Source organism: Rhododendron vialii, chromosome 7a, assembly GCF_030253575.1.
Source record: "Rhododendron vialii isolate Sample 1 chromosome 7a, ASM3025357v1".
NCBI classification, from domain to species: domain Eukaryota; kingdom Viridiplantae; phylum Streptophyta; class Magnoliopsida; order Ericales; family Ericaceae; genus Rhododendron; species Rhododendron vialii.
This window is the reverse complement of record NC_080563.1, coordinates 8,105,106-8,131,881: the sequence shown is the minus strand read 5'-3', so window position 1 is coordinate 8,131,881 and position 26,776 is coordinate 8,105,106. Positions and strand designations below refer to the sequence as shown.

Sequence of the window (26,776 nt, the reverse complement as noted above, 5' to 3'; positions counted from 1 at the left end):
GGTGTGTGTAATTGATGTATATATACACTAAATTGGAAGTGCATCATGTGAGGACCGTACTGCCAAGTCCATGCGTATGGGACCATCTGGTAGGGTTCGATTAGGGTGTGATTTAGAGGGTGAATGTTATCTATTTTGAGTAATGTTTTTAGTGCCGGTAGCGTACCACACGCGTGATATCCCGTTGGCAATTCAAATAGTCCAAACGTGTTTTGAACGGTATAGATTTTAGAGAGAGAAACAGAGGAGAGGGACTGGTGCGGGATCGAGGAGAGAGAGAAGGGAATATATCAGGGCCGTCCAAAACACGTTTGGACGGTTTGGATCGACGACAAGTACTGCCACGATACCCGTTCGGCAACCAAAAACTTCTCATCTATTTTGTCTTAAGTTCACGTCAAACTCTACATTGACATCAGAAGCGTTCAATTTTTAAAGTTCAATTTCCAAAGATATTTTCGAATAAAATCAACTCAATCTCACATTGATAAGTATTTTTGATTTAACAACTCTTATTATGGTTCAAAATTTTAGTCATTTAAGTTCATAAATAAGAATTGAATGCTTGAATCTCATTGAGTTGGAGTAATTTTTTTTTTTTTTGGGTTAAAATAGATATTTTCGAATAAAATCAACTCAATCTCACGTTTGGACCGTCGAGACGTGTGCTCGGCACCACGTGGCCCGTGCCCATCCGGCACTGAAAAATTTCTCGAAAATGGGAGACTTGGCCAAAAATCCCTTATATTTACATTTTTTGAGATTAAGGACAAACACTTTTTACAATCAAACATAAAGACAAATGTGTTACTCCTGTATGAAAGTGCCTAAAACCTTAGGGTACCCTATGAAAGTGTCTAAAACCCTAGGGTACCCTATGAAAGTGCCTAAATCACTAAAGCTCTATAATAGGAAAATGCACCCTAAAACCCTATGAAAGTGCCTAAACATATTTTGGTTTTATGACTAAAAAACTCAAAAAGTTGAAAGACCTCCACTGAAAACCATTTTGCTGACGCGCTTCCCTTAAATAAAAATTATTTTACCGTCTTTATGGCTAATTTTTCCCATTGAAAAAATCAAGCCCTATCCCATGAATGGATCTAACATTTCAGGACAAGTTCTGTGTGGGCTGGGCTGGGCTCCATAGAAAAAAGATTATCATTCGGGTATGCATCAAATGTCTACTCAACTAAAAATAATGGGATAGGCACGAACGCCCTAATTATAAAGAACTTTCAATTAGATTAGACTAATGTAGGCTTTTCTTTCTCGAAACAAGCGGCTAAAATCTCATCAATTAAAGGATGTCCGTCTAAAGGTGAGCTCATATATATCATTGCCGACTGCACAGTACAATAATTGTGATGAAATTAGGAGGAGTACTGGAGAGATGAAGACCATACCGGAAGTGGCCTTTGTCTAGTGGGTGGGGGTGAAATAATGTCAAAGAGTTTTGGAGTTTGTGGGTAACGTAGTTTGCTAGACAGACTGTATTCCATTTGCTTTGCATTTTTAGTGAGATCATTCATTGGATTAGACGTACGTAGCGCTCTCGTGCCTATGTCCCCCTTCACTGGAATCCGGCCGCCTGTTTTATCAACCAAAGTTTAATTTTTGATATAGTTATTGATGTTGGATCAAACTAATTTTTCTGCAGGAATACATTAGTCTGGGGACCCTAAAAGATAAATTGTTCAAATTACTGCAGTGAATGCTCGGTAGAGCCCACAACGTAAACACACTGTTTTCAAAGGTTCCCACCACGAGACAAAAGTACACAGATTTTTTTGTGGGGCCCACTACTTGTCCCAAACAAACGATCCGAGCCATTCATTAAATGTAAAACACTTTTTCGAGAGTTTCCGTGAAAAATAAGCTCAATCCGATACATATGAGTTCTCAATCTAATCATCTAACTTTTCATTGATATTTCAAAATAATGAAAAGTTAAATGATTGGATCGAGCACCTATAAGTATCGGATTGAGCTAATTTTTCACAGTGACCCTTGAAAAAGTGTTTTACATTTAATGAACGGCTCGGATTGTTTGTGTGAAACCCGTAGTGACCCCACACAAAAATCTGTGCACAATCTGTGCATAAAATGTCTGTGTGGACAGACTCTCTGTAAGTTAGTACAGTAATACTCTTTTATGGAAGAGTCCTGCTACCGGTACAGATTTTTGTGCACAGATTGTGCACAGATTTCGTTGTGGGGCCCACCACGGGTCCCACACAAATCATCCAAGCCGTTCATTAAATGTAAAACATTTTTTCAATAAAAAATAAGCTCAATCCAATACCTATAGGTGCTTCATCCAACCATCTAACTTTTCATTCAGATTTTCGGATAATGAAAAGTTATACGATTGAATCGAGTATCTATAGGTATCGGATTGAGATTATTTTTTACGGGGACCCTTGAAAAAATATTTTACATTTAATGAACGGCTCGGATGATTTGTGTGGAACCCGTGGTGGGCCCCACAACAAAATCTGTGCACAATCTGTGCACAGATTGTATGTGCGTGTAGCATTTCTGTTTATGGAATTTCTCTTGTTTCTTCCGTGCGTTGTTTGTACGACACACAGAGTGATATTTGGAATGTGGGAGTAAATAATTATTTAATACATGCTAAACAACAAGCCGGGATTACATTGCACATCCCGAAAAATTCTCTCGATCTTTTTTTTTAACCAAAGAATCCGGGGTGCTAAAATTAGCTACCGGGCAAATCTCCAGCGACTTCAAAGGAGCTGGCACCTCGAATGTAATGAACGTGAAGTGTTAACGAACTTCAAAAAAAATTCAAGCTTGAAAAATTTACGTAACAACTTGATCATGAAATGGCTTAGCGGTTGATTGAATACGGAGTTCAAACCCAAAAAGCTTGGTTCATTTATCGACCATACCACTAATTGCTATGTGCATTCAGTATTAATAATGCACATTGGCAGCAAGTGATACGAATAGAAAGTTCTGTTCGGTTTGAGTTTTGAGAATTATTTTTGAAAGTAACGAATGGAAAGAGAGATAGATAAAGAAAATTTATTAAAGACGGTGTCCATGGATTTTGTCATGACTTCATGTACACTGAGAGATCACATGCGTGCATGTCTCATCACTATCACATGCAACTACTATTTTACTAAAAACAAGTTAAAAAGTTAAAACCTTGACCATAAGTTACAGGCCATCAGTTTTACCGACTGTGGCAAAGATATCTGGCAAACAACTGTAAAAATTATCAATTCGATCTAGTACGATACTATGTGACAAAGCAATTTCTTCCCTTTAATTTGTCTTGATTACCCTTAGATTATCCTTGTTTCTTTTTTGGTCATAATCCAATCTTTTTTCCTTTTCGATGTAAATTAGAAATTAATGAGAAACCAATTCCTGGGGGTGGCCAATGGTTACTTACGCGAGCAGGACGTAAGATGAGGGTTACAACATTTGAATGAGATATATCAAACTTTGAAAAAAAAATTAAAAAAAATTGTAAGCCTATTATTTTTTAAGTTTGAAAATAGGTACTTATTTTTTAAGTACTTATTTGAGAATATTAATTTGTTATAGAACGAACAAATCCAATTTTTACGCAATTAGTAGGATTTAATGGGTCAATCTCAGTTATGCTTAAAATAGCAATGATATATTTGCGTGTCTCGTGCTCGTACTTGTGTTCTACCGTGTGCGCGCTTATGCAAAACGATGGCCCAACCCTACCACTTTAGTATTGTGCCTTGTCGTGCCACTACATACCGTGTCGTGCTTACTTCTAAATGTGTCGTGTCTGCATCGACCTGGCGCAATTCACACCACTACTACTCCACTAAATTAGGTTTTGATACTTTGAAGAGAATGACTGAGATTCGAGAACACGCAAATCTAGAAACCAAATATATGAATTATAGACAAATCACACACACTCTCTCTCTCATGGTAGAAGTGACTCCTATTGAAATAAGAGTGTGAAGTCCAAAGATTACTTTATGTGAGTGGCATTCATAATAAGATCCTGATGTGATTATTGAAATAGTGAAGGTACCAGTAAAGCAGATTCCATCACTTTTTATGGCCACAGCGCATAATTAGAGGAGTCGTTCTTTTTTCTTCTTTTTTTGCCAACGGAGTGAAGGGTTTGGATATCACGTGACGGGTGTTCTTTATGAATAATTTTTTCAATCGGGGGAGGGAATAGACACAGGATACTTACAGATGTACACAATATTATACTACTAGAAAATAGACCAGACACCTAGTGCAGTCAAGCTCGGCTCTGATGCATGCATACAGAGAGTCTGCAGCCATACCAGCTATCCTCTGCTGTTGCTGGCTGGTCTTGTTGGTCCATAGATACTCCCGTACAAAGCGGCACAGTACACTTTAGAGACACTGGAGACTGGAGTACGTACGTACCTACATGCATGTGGTGTGGTTTCAGTACTGTTGTGAAAAAGGGACAACGATTTCAAAAGGATTTGGATTCTTTAAGCGGTCCCTCTTCACGCTTCGCGATACAATACTGTCGGAGCCAACGTAGATTCTTTGCGAGTTTACGTATGATTACCGTCGTTCGATAACACCTTTACACCAATCTTGTCAGAAAGATCTAAATGGGTAACTTATATTGAATCGGGATTCTGAATGTGTTGCGACTATGTTTTTGTTGATATTCGATTAATGTGAGCTTTTACGTAATTTATGTTCTCGGAGAGATGTACGATTGAACTCTAACGATCGCCAAAGTGAATCCGACGAAAGGCTTGTCCTTAATTGCCTCCAACCGGATAGTAAAGTGATGGGAAATGATCCTCTCGGCCCTCTGGTAAGAGAGTCTTTGATCCCAAAGTTTGGTTCGGAAAATCACTCCTTACTCAAAATGTGTGTTTGCGATTTAGACTTTTAAGTGAGCTTGACTGCATTTGAGAATCTTCAGGGGAAAACGATTGGACACGTGAAGAGAGGGAGAGAGAGAGAGAGTGAGTTTGGCCAATTATTACGTAATTGAGAGTACCATGTTGCGTTGCCATGTGATACTATCGCAAATAAAATATCCCCACCTTACAACTTGGATTACTTTAACAAAAGCGCATACTAATGTTCTAACCGTATAATTTGTCTCTACGTAAATAATCGAGAGTACCACGCAGGCAACGCCATGTCTTACGTACCCGGAAATGCTGAATAATTACTCGTGATTTGTAAGATACTCCAAAAAAGTACCGAATCAGAGAGAGGGGGGGGCTGTCTATTACTCCACTGGACAATGCGATCCACTGAAGCCCCATCATTTGCAATTGGAATTTAGACTATTGTCCAACGTCGGTGGGACTTCCCAGTAACGTGAGCTTGTGAGTAGGGCTGTAAACGAACCGAGCAGCTCGCGAGTTTAGCTCGGTTCGGTTCGTTAAGGCTTGGCTCGTTAAAGGAGGCTCAACTCGATTAAAGAGACTCGTTTGGTAAATGACTTAAATTTTTGACTTATTTAGTAAACGAGCCGAGCTCGAGCTCACCGAAGCTCGATTCGGCTCGTTTACATCCCTACTTGTGAGGGAGGGGCCAAGGCATCATATACTCACTAGGGCTGGTGATGGGAATTACAATTTCAGCCTCTAGGCTTGCCTCTTGCCCACGCCAACGCTGTCTTGCTTGCACTACACAAACTGTGTGAAATGGTCCACCATGTGACCATCTTATCCCAAATCCATGGATACCCGAATCGATCGGTACTAATTGGGTGGTTTTCATCCAATCCTTAACTGCGGGTTTCGACTTCTATATTAGGTTGGGAAAACGGCATAGATTTCGGTTTGTGTTCGATTTTATACCATACCAATACCGTTAGCCTGAGCCTCTTGCCCAGACTGACGTTGGCTGGCTTGCACTACAAAAGGGGAAAAAAGTGGAACGGTCCAGCATATACGGGACACATGGCCAACTCTGGGCTAAGGCCCATGAGGCACAAGTCTTAAGCCTCCAAAAATGTCCAAAAACTAGTGCCTCCACTTGTTTTTAGTACCTAGTGTGTGTATGTGTATATATATATATATATAAAAAAAAATCATGTTCTGATCATATTGAGGGCTTGGATCATAAAAATTTAATCGGAAACTATGAGGTGTTTTTTTTGGGTGTCCCCGGAACCGCTCCGATATATATATGTGTGTGTGTGTGTTGTTGTTATAGGACCTATGAATTTGTTTTAATAAGGCCCAATGACCCAATAAAAATGGAACGGAGGAAAAACCAAAAGCGAGAATAAAGTTGGATCACGGGACTTCGGGATCGCTAATCTTTGAAAAAATTATTCAATGTAGTGAGTGCATCATTAACATAGATGCATTTTTTTTTCTTAAACGATAATTCTCATTGCAAATAAACCAAACGAACTGATGAATAAGGAATTACACGTTAAGTGATAGCATATTAAGGACCTCATTTTCGAAGATGTCTTAGGCCTCCGAAATCTCAGAGCCGGCTTTGATGGGATACGAATCCCAAAACTTATCCCCAAAACAAAATAAATATATTTATAAAAAGACAAGAAAATCCCCTCAACGACTCCATGCTCCAGACCCATGTTAGTATGTTTCTGGGCTTTTTTGTACATGTGGTAGTAGGTAGTCTCAGAGGTTCAATTTCCTACCAAACCGGCCCCCTTGTTAATGGGCCTTTTCTTCTTGTTCACGTTTGTTTGGTCTTTTCCCCCATTATCCCAATTCCCAATCTTTATTCTTCAGAGCTCACGGTCTCACCCTACAAGGAAAGTAATAAATAAGCCAATATTAGCAACCTAAGCATCTCGGGGACTAGGAACATGATTCCGGGTCCTTGTAGCGACCTCAAGTCATTGCACTCTGTAATGCGCATCCGAACCGTCTATTTCCGCAATCAATGGTTCAGGTGTATTTGTTAACTATTACCGATAAGAGTACTTCAGCGAACCTGAACTATCGATTGCGAAAACGAACGGCCCAGATGGCGCACTACGAAGTGCAGCGACATGAGGTCGCTACAGGGACCCTGAATGCCCGGTACCATCTACCGGATTCAAGTCTCTAAAGTCTAGACTAGAGTTCCAACTTTCAACCAAAGGAAAAACTCCATGGGATTTGAGCTCTGAAGCCCCAAGAACTCTCTCCTAATGCATCAATTAGAAGTTTCATCAATCTCTATGGAATCACTGAATAGCTTCTCTTGTTGGGGGGGACCATGATCCTTGTACCTTGCAGTCTTAGCACACAGAAAGAGTTCTTTCCAGGCGCATGGATCTATGCTTTCAAAGGATTGTTTTTGGCAGACGCTAAGAAGGATTGTATGTGGGCTCCAATCTAAAAAGCTCCATCTCTGGTCAGGTCCACTCCCAACATTATCATCAGTACAAGTAATTTTTGGAGGTATTCCATGGCGAAATTTCCACGCATGCAATTACAAAATGTATCTTAAGAAGCACGGCACGCCTAAAGGCGGAGTAACATGCTTGGTAGCATGTCTTGCGTCGAACACCGACGCTAAATGACGCGTCTAAAGGGGGAGTAACATGTTACTAGATGACATTCATGAGAGAGAGAGAGAGAGAGAGAGAGAGAGAGAGAGAGAGAGAGTGTGTGTGTCCATGGCTAAATAATGGTTATTGAGAGAGAGAGAGAGAGAGAGAGAGAGAGAGAGAGAGAGAGAGAGAGAGAGAGAGAGTCCATAGCTAAATAATGGTTCTTAGCCACTTACCAAATAAAGAATCAGTCCAGCTGCTTTTGCAGGCCTGAGATCCTATGTGCCGAAAAATGGTGTGCCCATGTGCCGAGTGCATTTACGGCCTTTGAATCACACAATTTTTACTAAACGTGAAAAAAAAACCTGCACACAATCTAACGGCCCAAATGCACATGGCACAGGGGCACACCATTTTTCGGCACAGAGGATCTCGGGCCTGCAAAAGCAGCTGGACTGATTCAATTTTACCAAAAGTGAAAAAAAAACGCACACAATCTAATGGCCCAAATGCACTCGGCACATGGGCACACCATTTTTTGGCACAGAGGATCTCCCACTGCTTTTGCAATCCTTCACAACCTATGTTTTCAGTGAATCATAAAACAAGCAACAATTTCTTAGCTCAAAATGGATATCTCACAACAAATGCAATCAACGAATCGAAGGACACTGCTGAAGCTCTAGTTACACGTCAGAACATTTCTTCCTGTTTAAAGTTACACGTCGGAACAGTTCTTCCTGTTTAAAATGTCTTTTGGATCGCAGAATCGACCCTACATATTATAAATATACCTCCGTATATGTGCGTATATGTGCATATACGTATATACACTGGCTTGAAGCTAAATCTCTCTGAGTAAATGATCTAGGATATCAATTGCATGGCCTGGTTAAAACATTTCGAGGGACATTGAGGCGCCCAAATACTTTATTTGACAGCAACTTTTCCAAGACAACAAGCTCATCATCTCATTATCAAGAGTAATAATACAAGTCAAATGTAGGAGTACTATTCTACTCCATATAAGAACACTTTATGATAACGAATTCGAATGATTAGAAAAGCCCCAGTTGCTCAATGTTTACGTGTATCTCCCCCCGATAGACCCTTGTCTAGTACAAAAATATAATCTCAGTTACCATCTATATATTCTATCTGTAAGTACAAACATCAAACCTGACCTTTGTGTCCTTGAACCTCTCTACAAAACTATAGATGTCAGGATCTTCATTTTCCCAGAAAAAAATATTCACGATCCCTTCAACCATAGGAAGCTGCTGTTACTCTGTGTCCCATCCGGGAATGTTAGCAGTAGCTTCGTTCACCATCTTTACAAGAGTGACCTACCAATAAGACCGGTGAAAAAATTACAATGTGAAAAAGTAAAGAGCGAGAAAAAATTACTTTCAGTTAAAGACAGAACTAGTATCCAGTATAGAAAATAGAAAACACATTAGTGGATGTTATACAGCTATTAAGATGGGCATTATGATTAGATGAAGTTTTAAGTATTTGTCGGAAATCAATTTAGCATATCGTTAGTTCCACGATTCTAATACAGGTATTCAACCCAACATCCCAACCCAAACTTACATATCACCCAGAAAGGAGGCATCATGCATCAGTAATCAAGCGAGTTCAGCGAAATACAGAAATTAAGATAAAATGATTTAGCATGTTGGGCAGTCGTTAAATTTACCGCATGGTACCAACATACAGGTTATTCAGCAACCGTAGTCAAGCTAAGACAAAATCTTACTATCTACCTGTGCCACATATACAGAATAAAAGCCCAAAAATACAGAACTAGTTACATTAATAAAAACCTACAAGCTTCAAAAATTGGTTATTTTGGATCAGAAACCTGATGTAGTAATCCCCAAATAATGTAAAATAGTAACCGTTCGAAGCCCAAAGAGAAGAATGAGTATATTCTTCCCCTACATATTACAAACGGTTATAGAATCTCTTTAAGAAAAGAATTCATAGAATAAAGCACTCCCAGACCACAAATTTAAATATCCTCCACTAGGAAGTGACCTCTAAATATCCCTATTGTATTCAAGTCTCTTAAGTTTCAATCAACAACTCCATGTACTTCGTGTTACGCATCTCATCCAACCTTTTGAAGCCCAAAGAGAAGAATGAGTATATTCTTCCCCCACATATTACGAAGGGTTAAAGAATCTCTTTAAGAATAGAATTCAGAGAATAAAGCACTCCTAGACCACAAATTTAAATATCCTCCACTAGGAAATGACCTCTAAATATCCCTATTGTATTCAAGTCTCTTAACTTTCAATCAACAACCCCATGTATTTGGTGTTACGCATCTCATCCAACCATAGGGGGGTAACACTAGCCTCTAAGCAGTATACAGATGAGAGGAAGGATTTGTAGTAAATTCTGGCAGAATAACAGATCTGAAGACCTATGTCGATGAGAATTTAGTTAGTGTTGGAGCGTTGGAAATTCTATATAGTGTGTATAATGCCTCCAAAAATTAATTGAAGAACTTGTGCACTTAAATATTAATGTCTCCATTTGTCTTCTTTTGAGTAAGTGAGAGACAATCTTCCGTTCACAGCACCCCATTCTAATCCAACTTCCAATTTGTTAGCCAAAAGCAATGCTACCCGTTGTACAACATATCTGTGTGGACAAAAGCTGCTTCCGACTTGTGCCCATCCAACAAGCATCCACATTCGCAATTACTTCTTCCTCTTCATTGAGTTTCAGTATACGTGTCGTATCACATATCTCACTGTAGCAACTTATTATAAGCCTCAATGGCAAACTCCAGAGGAGCAACACCAAGAGTACAAAGTTCAAAAGTTCCATGCCATGCTCCGGCAAAAACAATCACTGTTAATGGACATATAATAACTCCTATTCAGTTCTTCTCAATAAAACTAGCGCAGATTACATTAACGCCCTCATAAGACTCCTGACAGAAAGTTTTCCAGACAACTGGAGAGGAAAAGGAAGAAATTCATACATAAATGTGAACTTAAGAAACAACAAATTCTAGTTGTATATAAGATATATTGGTCAGAGACTCAGAAACACACAGTATATTACTACGATATTTGCAGAGAAAAAGTCTGCGTATGCACACCCTCTCATTTATACAATATTTACAGTATAAATAGGTAAGCCATGAACTCAAACAGTTATCTGAAACAAAAATCATTCGCAAGGTAAGGCCCACAAAAAGAGTAATATGAAAAGTAACTAGACTCATGCTTCTGCATGGAAAATCCTCAAGGGGAAGCTGTGCTATAGACATACCACACTTTCAGGAACCCCTGGAGGGGGTAATGGGAGATTTCTTGGTGGAGGTCCACGGAGATGTGATCTCTTGTCAAATCGCCACTCTCCAATTTTTCCATATGTAAGCTCACCCTGATCATCAAGGCTTTTTAGTACAAGTCAAATAAGGACACAGGTTGAGTATTGCCCAAAGATAGAGAGGAAGCAGCCAGATGACTTCGTGACAAAATGAATAGGAAGGACCAAAAAAGGACCTTACCTTCATGTTGTAGTCACATCCATATGTGTAATGGATGATAAACTTTTTCCCAGTTTCCAAATCCCATGGAGGCTGAAAAATCAAAATAGCAAGAACCTTAAAGAAATTTTTTGACGTGCCCATGAAACTGCAAGCCTATATACAGATCCCTCGATTCCACAAAACCCCAAAAACCTACTTCAACAACAAGAGAGAGCTTAAAAGTGCAGAATAAAAAACCTGTAGCATAAAGTCTTTCCGAAGTATATGCTGCACACCATGTAAAGCTGAGGCCACCGCATAGGCATACCTTAGTTCACAAAAGGAAGATAGAAATGTCAAAAAAAGAAGTTGGTATTCGTAAACCCAAAACATAAACTCACCGCATAGGCATACCCTAGGGTTTTAGGCACTTTCATTTATAAGGTACCTTAGGGTTTTAGGCACTTTCATATAGCACATTTGTCCTTATATTTGATTGCAAAAAGTGTTTGTCCTTGAGCTCAAAAAATGTAAATATAAGGGATTTCCCTAAATCCGCTCACATTTCTAGCACCCATCCAAAAGCTTTATCAGTCTCTGGGTCATCTTTCATTCTCAAAGAAACATTCATCCATGTTGGCGCAATCTTCTCCAGCGTATCCTGGGCATTTATGAAAAGAAAGAATAAGAATGGCAACAGAAGCTGAAAAAACCAGCACGCAACCATAAGATTTAATAAGAAGTTAAGATGAATTTTAAATGGCAATGACTTGTCATACTAATTAGCGGCAACAGATTTTACCTTCTTTATAATAACAGGAGAATTCCCTATTGGATCAACATTTGTTACTGGGCCATTTTCCTCAGGGAAAAACTTCCTTATAATCTTCTCATTGTCTGTGGGCTTGATGTAGAAAAAGGGAAAGCCAGCAGGAAGACCCCCGTGTGCCAAATTAGGTAGCGGATTTACAAATATGTGATCAGGCTCTGCCATCAATATGTATCTAAACCAGTGGCAGAGAAAACAGGTTTTAGAGATTACTGGGTGTAAGGTTTAACTCAAATCATCAGTAAAAGGAAACTCACTCTTCCTCAATTGTAGCTTTTTCCAGCCATTGCACGAAGGCCCAGGGTCTATTTAAAACAATATAACCCTGGATTACAGCATTTCAAATACCATTTTAGAACCAAATAATTGTAAAATCGGAGTGATGTTAATAGTATCCACATATTTGATAATAAAGAAAGGGAGGAAAAGAAGGGGAGAGAAAGATGCATCTACAGCTATTCCAACTTTTACGGTAGCGGAAGCAGGCTATCTGGAAGCAAGGATTACAGTTCTGATTTCTATTAAAATCTCATCCTTCTTGTAGAAATTTGTACAAAGAAAGTTACTAGAAATTTTAGGAAAACCTCAACAGAAATAGGTAACATTTAAGCTTTGCATTTGATTTCAGTCCTTGGAAGGGAAAGCAGATGGAACTCCTGGAAGCTTAACAGCATCCACATAATCAGAGAAAGTATTTGAAAGGTAAAATACACATATTCTCCCATTTTTCGACTTTTCTAAATAAAAATTCTAGCCTAAAGGAGCAGAAAATGAGAAGTAACCACCCCTTTCAACAGCTCGAAAATTATCTACCTCCTTTAGCAGAACCCAAAAAACTGGCCTACTAGAGCTATGTTACCTAGAATGCATATCATCCTAGTTTTGCCGTTTTGGTACAACAAATGAGTTCAAGAATCTGCTATGCCACAGCCATATGTTCTAAAACGTGGTAGGATTCAGGCTGACCTTTAATAATTGCACTATTGGAACTTAAGGTACTTTTAGACGAGAGGGCAAACTTTTCACAACTTGATATAGGACAAAAACTCTATTATTTCCAAAAGAAACCCTTTTTATTACTCTGTCCTGCCAATACTCTATTCTTTTAGTTTTTAGTTCATTCTATTCTTTTAGTTTTTAGTTCATTCTCATTCTTTTCACTACATTATCCTTGTACAAACACCATCAAGGAAGATTGGTCTGGAACGAAAGGGTACCATGTTTGGCAACAAGCTTTCCAAATCTCAATTGATAAGGCGTTAGCCATTTCTGGTTACACTGTGCAAGAGTTCTCTGACTGTAGAACACCGTGTTTTTACACCCCTAAAATATGTAGAATGCGGCTGCCCTCTAGGGAAAGGATAAAGTATGAACTTTTCCCTCAATGCTTCGCACGGTGAATTTCTCAATATATCTCTTTGTAGAATTCTATCTAAATGTCGTGTAAGCATTTTCTGAACTCTAAAGTGGTCATAACGCATAAACCTAACGCTTCTCCGACCAACTATTCAACAAAAGGGAAGAATCTGTCCACATCCAAGATGCCTCAATAATCAGACGAGGCAATCATTCATTACAATTTACAATATGAAGGTTCCGCTTGGCCAAAAGCTAGTGCCAAGATTCTCTAAAGAACAATTATATCGCCAGAAAAGCAAACTAGAGTTACAAGAAACAGAAAAGGAAATAATGAATGATCACTCACCCGATCCAGACCCGCTGGCAGAGGATCGACAATGAAAGTAGGAATCTCATCCATTAAGTTGTCAGGATTTCCTGAATGCAGAATCCGAGTGAATCCTCCCATCTCTGATCCAGGCAACTCCTTCTTTTTCTTATACCAGTAGTACATTATGCGACACTGCCATTTGCTATAGGGAGCATCAGTTGCGGTTAAGGCAACATGGAATGGCAACTTAGCATTCTTTGGCCTCTTTACATTGTCCGGCATCTCAGTAATGGGATCCGACAGTGATTGACTTTCCAAATCATCGCGGAACCACTTCCCTGGACTAGCTGTTCTATTGTGAATTATCATGGTTACCAAGTTATATGTTGCAATGAAAAACCCAAGAGCCAAAAGAATCAGAAACACTGGCGATGCCCGCCCCATGTTCTTCTTTCCGATCATAATTGGTTATTATGAAATGGAACTAAAATTCTCTCACAATCAGATCAAATTAATTCTCCTATTGAAAGAAGTAAACAAACCATGAACATGTAAAACCCATCAAACTCTTCCAATCTGCTAGTACAAGGAAACTGCGGTACCCATCATAGAAACTGAACTTGTATGACCTGAATTTGAATTAGCTTCTCAGCAGAAAGCAACAAGAATTCAAGCTCTTAAAAAAATCTGCATTGAAAACACGACCAAAGGTTCAATGCAATGCAGATAAATACATCTGGAAGAACATATAGCTGATTGTGATTCACATAAAAGCAAACATCCAATAACTCCATGAGAACTAGACCAAGAAATAGCTGCCTATAAACCCTGTAACGAAAACCAAAAGGAAGCTCAACTAACTAATTAAACCCACAGAACACTTAACTCCTCGACTCCACTCGCTCAAGACGCAAATGCTAAACATTATTTGTACAGTGCAAAGTTTTCCAAGGGATACACCACTAAAATGCAATTTGACAAATTCTAGCAGGTCATATGAACGGAAAGAAGTCACCATATGAAATCATATCAACCCTCTTATTTTCAATTAGTCAATAGACTCAGGGTGTGTTTCCGCTAAACTAAAATGGACCACTAGCAAATGGCAATAGTCAAGTTGTTTCCGCTAAACTATTTTAGTTGATGCATATGAGTATAATGACCTAACTGGAAATTCATGAAAACATGAGCTTTAATCCATTTAGTCCATTCAATTTAACGGAAATGCACCGTCAGTACCAAAGATAAATGTGAAACAAAACATGATCAACTACTTTAATTAAGAACAGATATCCAAAACAGAAGAACCCATCACACTCCTCCAATTCACCAGCGAAAAATATGACAAGTAAAGGTCCAACCTTACTTCAGAGTAAAGCATACGAAAAGTCAATGAGAAGCAGATCAATCAAGGCAAGTTTGGTTTCACACCAGATCAATATACCCAAAAGAAATCACAATTCAGATAGAAAATTGCCAATAATAACTCCCTTGAACAATTCCAAGAAAATAAACGGAAAACCAATTGTGGGTTTTACCCAACACAGAAAAATAAGTCAATAAACTGGGGATTTCGAAGCGAAGATACCTTCAATCGCCAAATGGGTTGCCCAGAAAATTTTCAGGGGGAGAGAAGGGACAAAGAAGGAGTCAAATTGGTAGAAGAGACAAGAAATAAATGTGTAGGACGCGACAAGCCGAAAAAGCGGAAGACAGTTTAAAAAGGTTTTCTGCAGAATTTAAGTAAGATTGATTGTTAAGACGTGCATTCTGGTGGATGCATATACATATGCAGAGAGAGAGAGAGAATCAACGCCCGAATTGGATCAGTGACTCGTAAAGATTTGGAAAGTGGAGAGAGAGACAGATAGATTCAACGTCCGAATTGGATCAGTGACTCGGAATGATTTGGAAAGTGGGAAACGGGCCTATACGAGCTGGTCCAACGTATTGACCCAGAGATTTATGTGGACGTAAGCTGAACCCACTTTCATAAAAAGCTCAATATCTCAGACCGAGGTAGGCCCAAAAATAAAATAAAATCACAGTAATGAATGCCGTATTTAGATGAGTTTTTGAGAATTTTGAATTTGATTTTTGGGGTAATAAGTGGAAACAGAAATTAGGATAGTAATTGGAGATATCGGTAATGAGTAGAGAAAGATAGAAAGAGAAATGAGAATAATAATTGGAGATAGGGATAATGAGTAGAAAGAAAAACAAGAGTAATAATTAAAAATAAAAATAATAAATATTTTTTGAGTTGAAATTTTTTTTTTTCAAAAAGCAAATCAAACAAAGCATCAAACGTACTAGTGATTAAGCACACATAGCAAACGCAAAACGAGACATGAACAGAGCGGGAATGCTTTTTTCCATCATTGTTTGCGGAATAAAAAATCGACGCCAATACGGTTGAATCATTATCCAAGGAAAAGTGAACCACCATCAAGTGGGACTCATAGCATATAAAAATTCAAGATTCGTAGAACCTGCATTATTGTTATCTCATTTTCTCATTAAATGAGTTAGAATATCTGGGACCCGCATCAATAAATTTAGTACAATTTAGAATATAATAATACTCCAGTATTACGGGTCCTACAAAATTTGAATATTTATTTGCTAACCAAATGCGGTGAGTTTCACTTGTGACCCATATTTATATGCTAACTAAATACAATGGGTTCTCACAGAAATTGATTTAACGTTATTGAAGTCAATTTTAGATTCCACGAACAACGAAGCGTAGTACATATAACTAAATAGCTATATGTCGGGGTTTCAAATCTTGTAGATCCTCACCTCATTTCTCACTGTTCAAATCCTTTATCAATGTTTTCTTTCTTTTTCAGTTTTTCTAGGAAGTTTGGCTCAAATTTTGATTCCAAAGGTAGTACGTACCAACCAAGTGTTAATAAATGGAGAACAAAGCTTGGAAAAAATGAATGAAATAAGATGAGGTTGATGGAATAGGGATTAGGGAATGGGAATAGGAATAGGGTAGATGGAATAGGGATTAGGGCCCATTCAAGATAAGAAAGTAGTAATATATCCCTATATATATAGGAGTACAAGATAGCAAAAAGTTTTACAAATCTGCTCCTCTCTACTAGTGGTAAGATAGCTTCGAATCCATGCACCTGACTACGTCTTTTAAATTACAAAAATTTGCTTTGTTTGGTTCCTATTTTTGAAAATTATTTTTGATGTAATGAGTGGAGAGAAATAGATAGATAGATAGATAAAGAAAGTTATTGAGAATCGTAGTGGGAGAAAAGTATCTTTCTCAAAGATGGGGTGTTTTTAATATTTTACCTTTTGTTTCATTTAACTTTTTTTATAAGCTCAAATTAGCTAACACTATCAAGAAAAAACATTTGTTATATATATTCTTATGCATACATATTTTTATTTTCATCTGAATAATGGTAAAAAATAGATGGCCATGTGCTACGAGTTTGCCCAGGGCCTCCAAACGCATAGGGTCAGCCCTAATCTTATAGCTTGTCTACGTTATTGTTATGAATAATTCACATAACTTATTACTCCATTCGTCCATTTTTTAGAGTCTAGTATTTCATTTTGGACTGTTCTTCAATAAATGTCCATTTTGTAAAGTCAATGGGTAAAAGTTTGTGAATTTTTCATTTTGCCCCTAAAGGTAGATTTCATTTTGAAAAGTTAGTGAGTAGAAATGTAATGCTAATGTCTCCATAAAAGATAAAAAGAGGGAACAATAATTCTAGTGACACCACACCCAAATACACACTCACACTCACATGAGTGATGGGCCCCATACACACACTAGAGTGTGTAGTGTGTGTGGGAACCACCACTCATGTGAGTGGTAGATGTGTGTTTGGGTGTGGTACTAGCACCATTGAAGAGGAAAAATGGAGGTAAAAGTTAATGAGAAATTTGTAATGATAATGTCTTTTTAATAAGTTGGAGTTACGAAGCGGGACACTTAAAAATAGATGGATGGAGTATATTGTTGTGGTTGGTAACCCTACCTTTAGGATGTATATATACTAGGGTTTCAGGCAAGGAGCAACATATTTTGAACATAATTAAAATAAATTATGAAATTATTATCTGCTGGAGTTACGAAGCGGGACACTTAAAAATTGATGGATCGTTGTGGTTGGTAACCCTACCTTTAGGATGTATATATACTAGGGTTTCAGGCACGGCACAACGCATTTTGAAAACCATTAAAATGAATTACGAAATTATTATCTGCTGATTTTGTACTTGTGTCTTACGCGATAGGATTATGTACTCCTGTGACACGAGCAGTGTGGCATTCGATTGGTTAGTTGCGAAATTATTATCTGCTGATTTTGCAGTTTCTTGTAGTAATCTTCATGGCTCTTTATAAATGTACTATGAGGAATCATTTGGCTCACTACCTAAGCTTATTTGCTATGTTCTTAAAATAAGTAAATGAAGGAGCTTAAAAAATAAAAAATAAAAAACTTGTTTGGTGAGTCGGTGACCATGATCCATTAGCATATTTGCTTACTTGTTTTTGTTTTTGTTTTTTTTTTTTCATGTGGAAGCAATTTGTCATAACTTTTTATTTATTTTATTTCAAGAAACTAAAGGAGATGCCGAACAAAATGAGCCGTAATTAGGTGAGCTCTAATTGCTCTCTTCTACGTACGGTGATTTTGTAATAGAATCATTCATAAGTTACAATGGATTAAAAAAAAAAAAAGTGGTAAAACAAAGTTAAGATTGTGTTTCCGGTAGTGAAAAATTTATAGATTTTTATTTGTGGTTGAGAAGTTAGGTGTTTTCGATAGTAAATAAATTGTTGAGAAATGTCAAATTATTTTCGGTAACAAATAAGTTGTTGATGGTTTGTGATTAGAGTTATTGTAGTAAAAATAATATTTGTTGATAACTTTTTTATTAGTAGAAACGAGATGATAAAATGACGAAAGTTTCAATCAATTGGATTCATGGGTACGGTGAGATGATTTTGTAATACAAATTATCGACAACGAATCGAAAACAAAAAGGGGAAACGAAACCAATAGGTATGCGCATGTACGTAAATTGTGATTCTATTTGAATTTTAGTTGAAGTTTTTGGGTGCCGGAAGGATACCACAAACCACACGTAAAGCTCGTTTATTTGAACAAATATGCAAAAAATCAGCTCGATCGGATATCATTAAGTGTCTGATCGGAACACATATAACTTGTCAATAATGGGTTTCAGTGGATTTAATCCAATATTTCGGATCCATTCTTTTCAAGACAAAAAAGTTTCTATTATACAACTTGCCAATAATGGGTTTTAGAAGACTTGATGCAGTGTTTCGGATCCATTCATTTCAAGGCAAAAAGGTTTCTATTATGCACATAATAATATTCAATCGAGCTGATTTTTTGCACCTTAGTTCAACTCGATGAGCTCTGCAAAGTGAACGTTTCTAATCATCAGAGCGAGACCGGAGCAGGGCCCCCTTGGTTGGGACAGCACATTGCAGTTCCCCCAACTACTAAAAAAAAGGAGTGTGAGAATCAATTCGCAACAAGAAAAAGCCAAAAAAACCTAAGGAACTTAGGCCCTATTCTGATAAGGGATGTATTAGACTTATCTCATATCGCTTATTTAAGTCGCCCAAATTTGGTTAATAAAATCTAAAGGCTATTCCACCTATTGTTTTTAAGTTGAAACCCTCCAAGAAATCTAACAAAGTATCAGAACTAGATCTTGAATTTGTCTCACTTCTCGTGGTCTCCTGATTTGTCACCTCCACGTGAATCCAGATTGCACGAAATGATACTTCAATATTTCCCTACGGTTTAGGGGTGGGGGTTCCACCTCCCCCTAAAACCCCCCACCTCCACATGTTCCCTGCGGTTTAGGGGTGGGTGTTCCAACTCCCCCTAAAACCCATCTCCTCCACATGTGTTGGTAAAATGTGAAATTACCTCCTTTCGAGAGAATACAGAAATCCTATTGGTACCGACGGGTACCATAGGGAAAATGTACCGACGGCCGCCGGACGGCCGTCTCCGGCCACCGGACGGCCGATCCGAGCCGTCCAAAAATTTTAAAAAATAAAATCGAGTGGGCCTACGCGAGAATCAATGGCATCCGAGGTGTGTAGGGTACTTGATCCGAGCACCCATTTTTCGTGTATATTTGTATATACGTGTATATACACGAAAAAGGGGTGCTCGGATCAAGTACTCTACACACCTCGGATGCCATTGATTCCCGCGTGGGCCCACTCGGTTTTATTTTTTAAAATTTTTGGACGGCTCGGATCGGCCGTCCGGTGGCCGGAGACGGCCGTCCGGTGGCCGTCGGTACATTTTCCCTATGGTACCGTCGGTACCAATAGCACTACTCGAGAGAATAACATGTTTGTGGAGGTAAAATGTGAAATAACCTAACATGTTTGATAAAACGTAAAATAAGTATTTATAAAATATTCATTTCATCTGAATTTAATAGTTTTTTTTTAAGAGTTCGTGCTGTTTTTCAATCGATTATATCTTGTGATTTATAATCCATCTGTTCCACTTTGTTCTGTCTGTTTTCTTTTTTGGACGTCTCAAAAAATTGTCTATATCTCATCATTTACAATACTTTATATATTCAATATGAATCTTGTTTAATAAATCTCATTTAATTCTTTTAAACAAAGTTTTCGAAATTGTAAGAAACATTATAGATTGTGCGATATAGATAATTTTTTTGTGAAGTGCCACAAAGGAAACACACACTAAAGCGGGACGGGGGGAGTCGTGAGACAGTTCGGTCCCTATCCGGTGTGAGCGTTCGAGTATTTAGAGGACATTTTTATATAATTTTGAAAACATTGTATTATAAAACTAATCAAGATTTATCAAACAAGATTCATATTGGATATAAAATTTATTACTAATTTCAAGATATAATTTATTTTTTATCGGGTTAGAATTGAACGGGAGACTATTAAATCTGGAAGAAGGAAGTATTTTTAAAGGAACAGGTCCATTGCCTCGATTTATGCTGATCACTTGCACTCGCGATGCGTGTGGCTCAGTGCTTTTTTAAATAAGAGATAAGAGCTCCAAAGCCGGTGAGCATCTCCCCTCCACTGTCTTTCAACCTACCCCCGCACTTTCGGAGAGTTCTAGAGAGAGAAAATGGAAGCGGCGGCAAAGCCAGTAATCAAAGTCGCAGCCCTCTGCGGTTCTCTCCGCAAGGGCTCCTACAACCGAAGCCTCCTCCGCTCCGGTAACAATCTCACCTCCCGCTTATTACGCACTCTTTCTCGAATTGAAGTTGATCTGCGTTTGTGTTTTCCAAATTTTTTTTTTATAGCAATTCAGATAGGCAACGAGTCGGTCAACGGTATGCACATCGAGTACATCGACATAGCTCCCCTGCCGATGCTCAACACCGACCTCGAGGCCGGAGGAACCTATCCGCTGGTCGTGGAGGCTTTCCGGCAAAAGATCCTCGAAGCCGACAGCGTCCTCTTTGCTTCCCCTGAGTACAATTACTCCGTCACTGGTGACTACTACTACTAATACTGTTTCTTACTTTTGTTCTTCTTCATAATTTTGCAGATATAAATGATTGTGGTGCATTTGGGGTTTAACAAGTGTGCTATGTTGCTATGAGTTTGTCAGTAGCATGAGTTTGACATAAAGTTGGAGTAGAATCAGGGCTTGGGCTTAGAATTGTAATGAAACACCGTGTGCGAATTAAAATCAGTGGAATGATAACCCCCGGGTAGCTCGGCTGGTAATGACGGACGGTCGCCAGTTAGAGTCTCTTAAAATCACTGGAATGATAACCCCTAGGGTCTGGTAATGACGGTCGCCAGTTAGAGTCTCTTAAAATCACTGGAATGATAACCCCAGAGGGTAGCTCGGCTGGTAAAAATCATTTGATTGATAATCCCCGAGGTAGCTCAGCTGGTAATGACAGTCGCTAGTTAGAGTCTCCTTGGGGTTCAGGGCTCTCGAATTTATCCTTCTCAGATCCAATTGAGCTAGCTGGGAATACTTGTTGAGAAAACGGTCAAACCAACAAAAACACAGCGGGAACAAAAAAGACACTAGAGATTTTTACGTGGTTTCCCAGTTGTTTACACGAGTTCCCTGTATGGCCCTACAACAGTTTTCACTATGTATCGAATGAAAGAAGAGTACAAGTTACCTTAGCTGCATATGACATGTATTTAGATTTTAGATGTTACATCACCGATTACCGTAATACATATGTGTTGGTCGAATCCCGACATAGTAAGCAAATTGGATGTCCATAATCGAATCAGGCTTCACAAACTCAGCCCAACAATACTGGGCTATTAAAGAAAAAGACATTGAAGTGATGATTGTAAGGGCTCGTTTGGGTACTATCACTCACCAAGATTTAGCATATAAGCCAGTGATAACCAAATAATCCTGTCTGATTCGTAAAATTTGGAGGAAACCAACCCCTTGTGGCTGGTTAAACACTAGTTTAAATTTGGGAAAACTAGTTTAAAGGACTGGTTGGGTTTTTGTATGCATGCTTGATTTTTCAGCCAGGATATAGGAACGGGTACAGCAGACCATGTTCTACTTAGTTTGTTGATCTTGTCATCTTGATGGTATAAGCATAAGTGGGTTTTTTGTGGCTAAGCCCTAAAGATTTTAGACAAATTTTGTTTGGAATCCAATGCAATTTTGGATGGAGACTGGATACTTTAAGAGGAATTCGATTGCCAATAATTTGTGATTCTAATAAAGTTGAATACAAGCCGCATCAACTCATGACAAAGGAACGAATAGAATAAAGGAAATATAGGTGTGCAAATGAGAAACATTTAACATGCTTCAACTTTACTATCATAGTGAGGTGGGACCAGACCGGTCTTGGTCAGGAGGACAAGGAACAAATGAAGTAAAGAAAGGGAAAAGCAAAAGGTCTTCCTAATATTGGTGTAGTGTGAACCCGTGAGGTGATATAGGTGGCCATAAAGAAATATGAAAATCTAAAGTTGTTGGATTGTTATCTTTTTCTCTCTGTCCTCTTTCTTGCAACGGCATTTGCATATGGGATTCTTTTTAGCAGCTTGAACTAGTGACTCGTGCAGCTGTATATAAGCATCAAAAAACAAAAGAAATCGATGCAACTCTCATTCTGAATTTCTAAAAGAAAAAAGTATTATAATAACAAAGATAATGATGTAATTTGGTACATCTGTGAGATGAAATACCACCATAAAACTCAACAATTTTCTTGTTAGAGCAATTAAGATGAGGGATTCTACCATTGAATATGATTGCACCTTTTGTCAAATTTCGACCATTTACATGAAATATATGTGTTTGAACAACAAAATGTTTCGGAATGAAACATGCAGGCTGATCTTGGTTGCGAACTGGATAAACTTTTTTTTGGCAGGGAGATTTATCACGAAAAAGATTTTGGAAAACATATCTTATTTTGATTATCCTCTTTCAGTTTCAGATTTTTTTCCTTTAGGATAATATCCTCCTTAAACAATATACACCACGGGAGCTCATTTTCAATGAGTATAAGTCAATTAATCCTTAATTAGGGCATATATGTAAGGACTAGAGGTTTGCCCTTGGTAAAACTATATAGAGGATCTTACAAACTTGGCCAATGGAGCAGCTTTTGTGGTTCCTTCTCAGAATTCAGGATCTCTTCTCAGGATTGGGTGTCAAATGACTCAAAGCCTCCCTACGCTCTGAATGCTGTCCTTTGACCTTGCTTCTTTTGTTTACTTTGTTTTCTTTCCTGTTTTTAAATAGATTTCTATGTCCAAAAAGGAAAATAGGTTTTCCATTTGTTTGGTTGAAAAGCTACATTGTCCCCAGTTTATGGCTCATCTCCTGCATAATTACTTGGCAATGTTGGCATACGTCAATTGGTAGTTCTTAACCTCACAATTGCATTACAGTAGCTTGCATCAGAATTACGTATTTATGTGAGAAGCTTCTCTAAATTTGCCTTAATGCATTTGATTCTGGATACACTTGCTTATTATTCACTTTCTCCCCTATTATACTAGGACCTCTAAAAAATGCGATCGACTGGGCATCTAGACCACCAAATGTGTGGGCTGACAAAGCCGCTGCTATTGTAAGTGCTGGAGGCGGTTTCGGTGGCGGACGATCTCAATATCATCTCCGCCAAATCGGAGTTTACCTCGATCTTCATTTCATTAACAAGCCCGAGTTTTTCCTCAACGTCTTCCAACCTCCTGCGAAGTTTGATAGTGATGGGGCATTGACTGATGTGGCAACCCAAGAGAAGTTGAAAGAAGTTCTCTTAGCCTTGCAAGCCTTCACATTGCGACTACAAGGTAAGTGCTAGCTAATATACCAGTGATGGTATAGACTCCATTGGAGCATGATTTCTGCCCTGCATTTGTTATGCTGTGGACGCAAAATTGTTGCGCAGTTGAGAAATAATGTATGTCCTTGTATTACTGGTTCTAGATCAAACTCCACTTTGCTTATTATTTTGCTTACTTGTGGCATGTTGTGCGTGCAAATAAACCTTAGTATTCTGTCTTTTGTACCCACAAAACAGACTTCCCAGTTATATCATGTATGTTCATGCTATTTCTTCTATTTCATGGTTGTCGGAAAAGGAAAGACACAGCCCATATTATGGTTTTAGCTTGTGATTTCTGCACTAATCAAACTACTTTCTTCTGTTCAGAGTGCAGTGATACATGAACTCTTCTACAGAACGTATCCATGTCCATCGGACGTGGAAATGTAAGGCCACGTGATATGTGCCCGATGCACAGGCCCAAATTAGATGTATGGTGGTTTTTGAGATGGTGATGTTGTTTAACTGTTCCCGACATATCCATGTATCTGTACCCAACTTTTAGATACATAGCTGGTTCTTCTGAGAGCAAGGGATTAGAGAGGTTTTACCCCGTATTCGTTTCGTGTCCATGTAAAAACAGAAAAAATGAGAAGGTAAGTGTGGTTTGGTGGGAACATGGTTTCGTGTCCATGTAAAAACAGAAAAATGAGAAGGTAAGTGTGGTTTGGTGGGAACACGGTCCATACTCCATACACTAGCTCAAAAGCCATTTGATAGAGCAGAACATGCCATCCTGACCTGGTTATATTGTCTATGGACACAAGTTGAGTATTATTGGCTGGTGGGCTCTTGTCAAAATTATTATGGACACCTGATTATATTGTCTCTCTCTCTCTCTCTCTCTCTCTCTCTCTCTCTCTCTCTCTCTCTTCAAAATTATTATGGACACCTGATTATATTCTCTCTCTCTCTCTCTCTCTCTTTGAAATTATATGACAATGAATCTCTCTCTCTCTCTCTCTCTCTCTCTCTCTCTCTCTTTGAAATTATACCACAATGAAGGTCATATAGCACTAAGCACAGCGTTGGGTCATATGCCATTGGGCTTTCTGCTTACTCACGTCCAATCCCTATCATTTCATAAAAAGATTGTACATAGTCAAAAAACACATCATAATCTATTCTGCAGATTATATTCCAAACAAATACTCTATTGTAAAATCTATTCAGTATACATCACCCAAACACTTTTATAAATTAATTATCATTTTGATCATAATTCTAAAATTTACAATTCCCAATCTAAAATCTATAACCCCTAAAGAAAGTAACTTCCAAACATTGCTCTAGTAAACGTGTATTTGCTTTCGGGTTTTTTTTTCTTTCTTTTTCGTGTGGGTTTTCAAAATTTCAAAACACGAGAAGAAAAAATAGTTGAAGATATTGGTCTATTGGGTAATTTGGTCTATAAGATGTCGTATATCGGGCTCGAACTCTGGCGGCCTTTCACATGAAGAGATGGAAGCAGTGCCACTTCCGCTGCAAAGGCGTTGGCTAGTGAAGAGAAAAAAGGTACAGTAATTTGTTTTTATAAAGAACGAAAAAGTTCATTTTTTTCCATCCCTTCGAAGACATCTGATAAAATTAGAACGATACAGAATAATGGTGATTTTTTGATCGTTGGGATTCTCTAGTAGGGGCGCTTAGACAATATCCCCAATATCCTTCTTCTGTATAGAACTCAAGAGTTAGTTGTTAGGGTTCTCCACATTAGTCCTGATGGGTTGATTTTCACATTGCTAGCCAAACCCGTGAAGGAATGGGTACACACCAGGTCGAATTGCAAAGTTGAGTTAATGGTGCACCCACCACATATAGAAGCCTAGATACTAGTACTATAAAAAGAACAAAAAATAAAATGAGGGAAAATTGGTATTTTGACCTATTTTCAGCTTTCGTGAACTTTTTTTTTTATGTTCAATTAAATTTTATTTTTGAAACTACTACTATTTATGAGTTGGAAAAATACAAAAAATTGACTCAAAATGAGTTAAAAGCTTACGAAAGATAGAAATAAGCATTTCAGGTTTAGACAAATCCAAACACATGGTGCCAGTTTAAAAAGCTTAAAAAGCAAAGACGAAGAAGAGAGCCTCACATGTTCATAGTCAATTTCATTAAGAAGTGGTGCATTGCTAGCCAGCCCATGACGGGATGGGTACTCTCACCAAATTCATTAGTGGAGTTGAGATTCTGCTACTCCAACCGCATTGGAAACCCAAATGCAATCATTCCAACCACTTCAATGCCTCGCTTGGTTACAAGCCCATGTTATTGGGCTCGGCGATTTAACAACCCGAGGTGATAGTTTATAAAATAGAATATTAAGTTACAATTGACCAATGTGGGGTTCTCAAATCTCCCGTGTAAATGAAAAACTAAGAAAATGCAAAGGGAAAATACACAAATTTAAAATCAAGAGATAGAACTTACGATTCAATTGTACACGATTCATCGTGCTTGGGAGGCCTACACCAATTTTGACAACTCTCTCTCTCAAACCAATCTGCCTTTAAACTAAGACCTTAAAATACATTACTATATTGGAGAAATTTTTCAGTGCCGGGTGAGCACGGTCACGTGATGTCCGTGCACGTATCTTAGGAGCCGAGATACGTGCACGGACACCACGTGATTGTGCCCACCCGAAGTTGGAAAATTTCTCCAATGAAAGCCACAAACTCTACGGTTGGCGAGAAACCAATCATACAGAACTGAAAATACAAAATAAAAGCAACAGGTAACAAGTAAATCCTTCGGATTTCCAATACAAACTCTTTAAAGTATTTTATGTTTCTAAGATAAGAAATCGAGGCAAACCAAAAATTGGTGACAACAAATAAAATTTCCATTTTTTTTAGTCAAATTAAAAAGTGATTGTTTGGTAGTTGGGTTCTTCCAATGGGT

The 26,776-nt window shown here is 38.3% G+C and overlaps 2 protein-coding genes across 2 annotated transcripts; one reads left to right on the top strand and one right to left on the bottom strand.

Moving 5' to 3' along the window:
* Positions 1 to 8,443: 8,443 nt before the first annotated feature.
* On the bottom strand, positions 8,444 to 15,412 carry LOC131334764 (hydroxyproline O-arabinosyltransferase 3). The gene is made up of 9 exons (XM_058370001.1): positions 15,081 to 15,412; positions 13,529 to 14,179; positions 12,081 to 12,148; positions 11,797 to 11,998; positions 11,558 to 11,655; positions 11,253 to 11,322; positions 11,034 to 11,105; positions 10,793 to 10,906; positions 8,444 to 8,844 (listed from the first exon to the last, which is right to left on the bottom strand). The coding sequence occupies exons 2-9, from the start codon at positions 13,952 to 13,954 to the stop codon at positions 8,782 to 8,784; spliced, it is 1,113 nt and encodes a 370-aa protein (XP_058225984.1). The 5' UTR covers positions 13,955 to 14,179; positions 15,081 to 15,412; the 3' UTR covers positions 8,444 to 8,781.
* A 5,102-nt stretch (positions 15,413 to 20,514) lies between these two features.
* Positions 20,515 to 24,696, top strand: LOC131334772 (NAD(P)H:quinone oxidoreductase-like). Its single transcript, XM_058370013.1, has 4 exons — positions 20,515 to 20,740; positions 20,828 to 21,019; positions 23,538 to 23,831; positions 24,194 to 24,696. Exons 1-4 carry the CDS (start codon positions 20,650 to 20,652, stop codon positions 24,208 to 24,210), a joined length of 594 nt encoding a protein of 197 aa, XP_058225996.1. The 5' UTR covers positions 20,515 to 20,649; the 3' UTR covers positions 24,211 to 24,696.
* Positions 24,697 to 26,776: the final 2,080 nt, after the last annotated feature.

What these genes read in the sequence shown, in the direction of transcription:
- LOC131334764 (XM_058370001.1), bottom strand. Translation starts at nt 13,954, where the DNA reads ATGATCGGAAAGAAGAACATGGGGCGGGCATCGCCAGTGTTTCTGATT. An exon ending in AAAGCTACAATTGAGGAAGA is followed by an intron (nt 11,999 to 12,080) that starts GTGAGTTTCCTT and finishes CCACTGGTTTAG; the next exon opens with ATACATATTGATGGCAGAGC. An exon ending in CAGGGGTTCCTGAAAGTGTG is followed by an intron (nt 8,845 to 10,792) that starts GTATGTCTATAG and finishes TCTTATTGGTAG; the next exon opens with GTCACTCTTGTAAAGATGGT.
- LOC131334772 (XM_058370013.1), top strand. Translation starts at nt 20,650, where the DNA reads ATGGAAGCGGCGGCAAAGCCAGTAATCAAAGTCGCAGCCCTCTGCGGT. An exon ending in CCGAAGCCTCCTCCGCTCCG is followed by an intron (nt 20,741 to 20,827) that starts GTAACAATCTCA and finishes TTTTTTTTATAG; the next exon opens with CAATTCAGATAGGCAACGAG. An exon ending in GTACAATTACTCCGTCACTG is followed by an intron (nt 21,020 to 23,537) that starts GTGACTACTACT and finishes CTATTATACTAG; the next exon opens with GACCTCTAAAAAATGCGATC.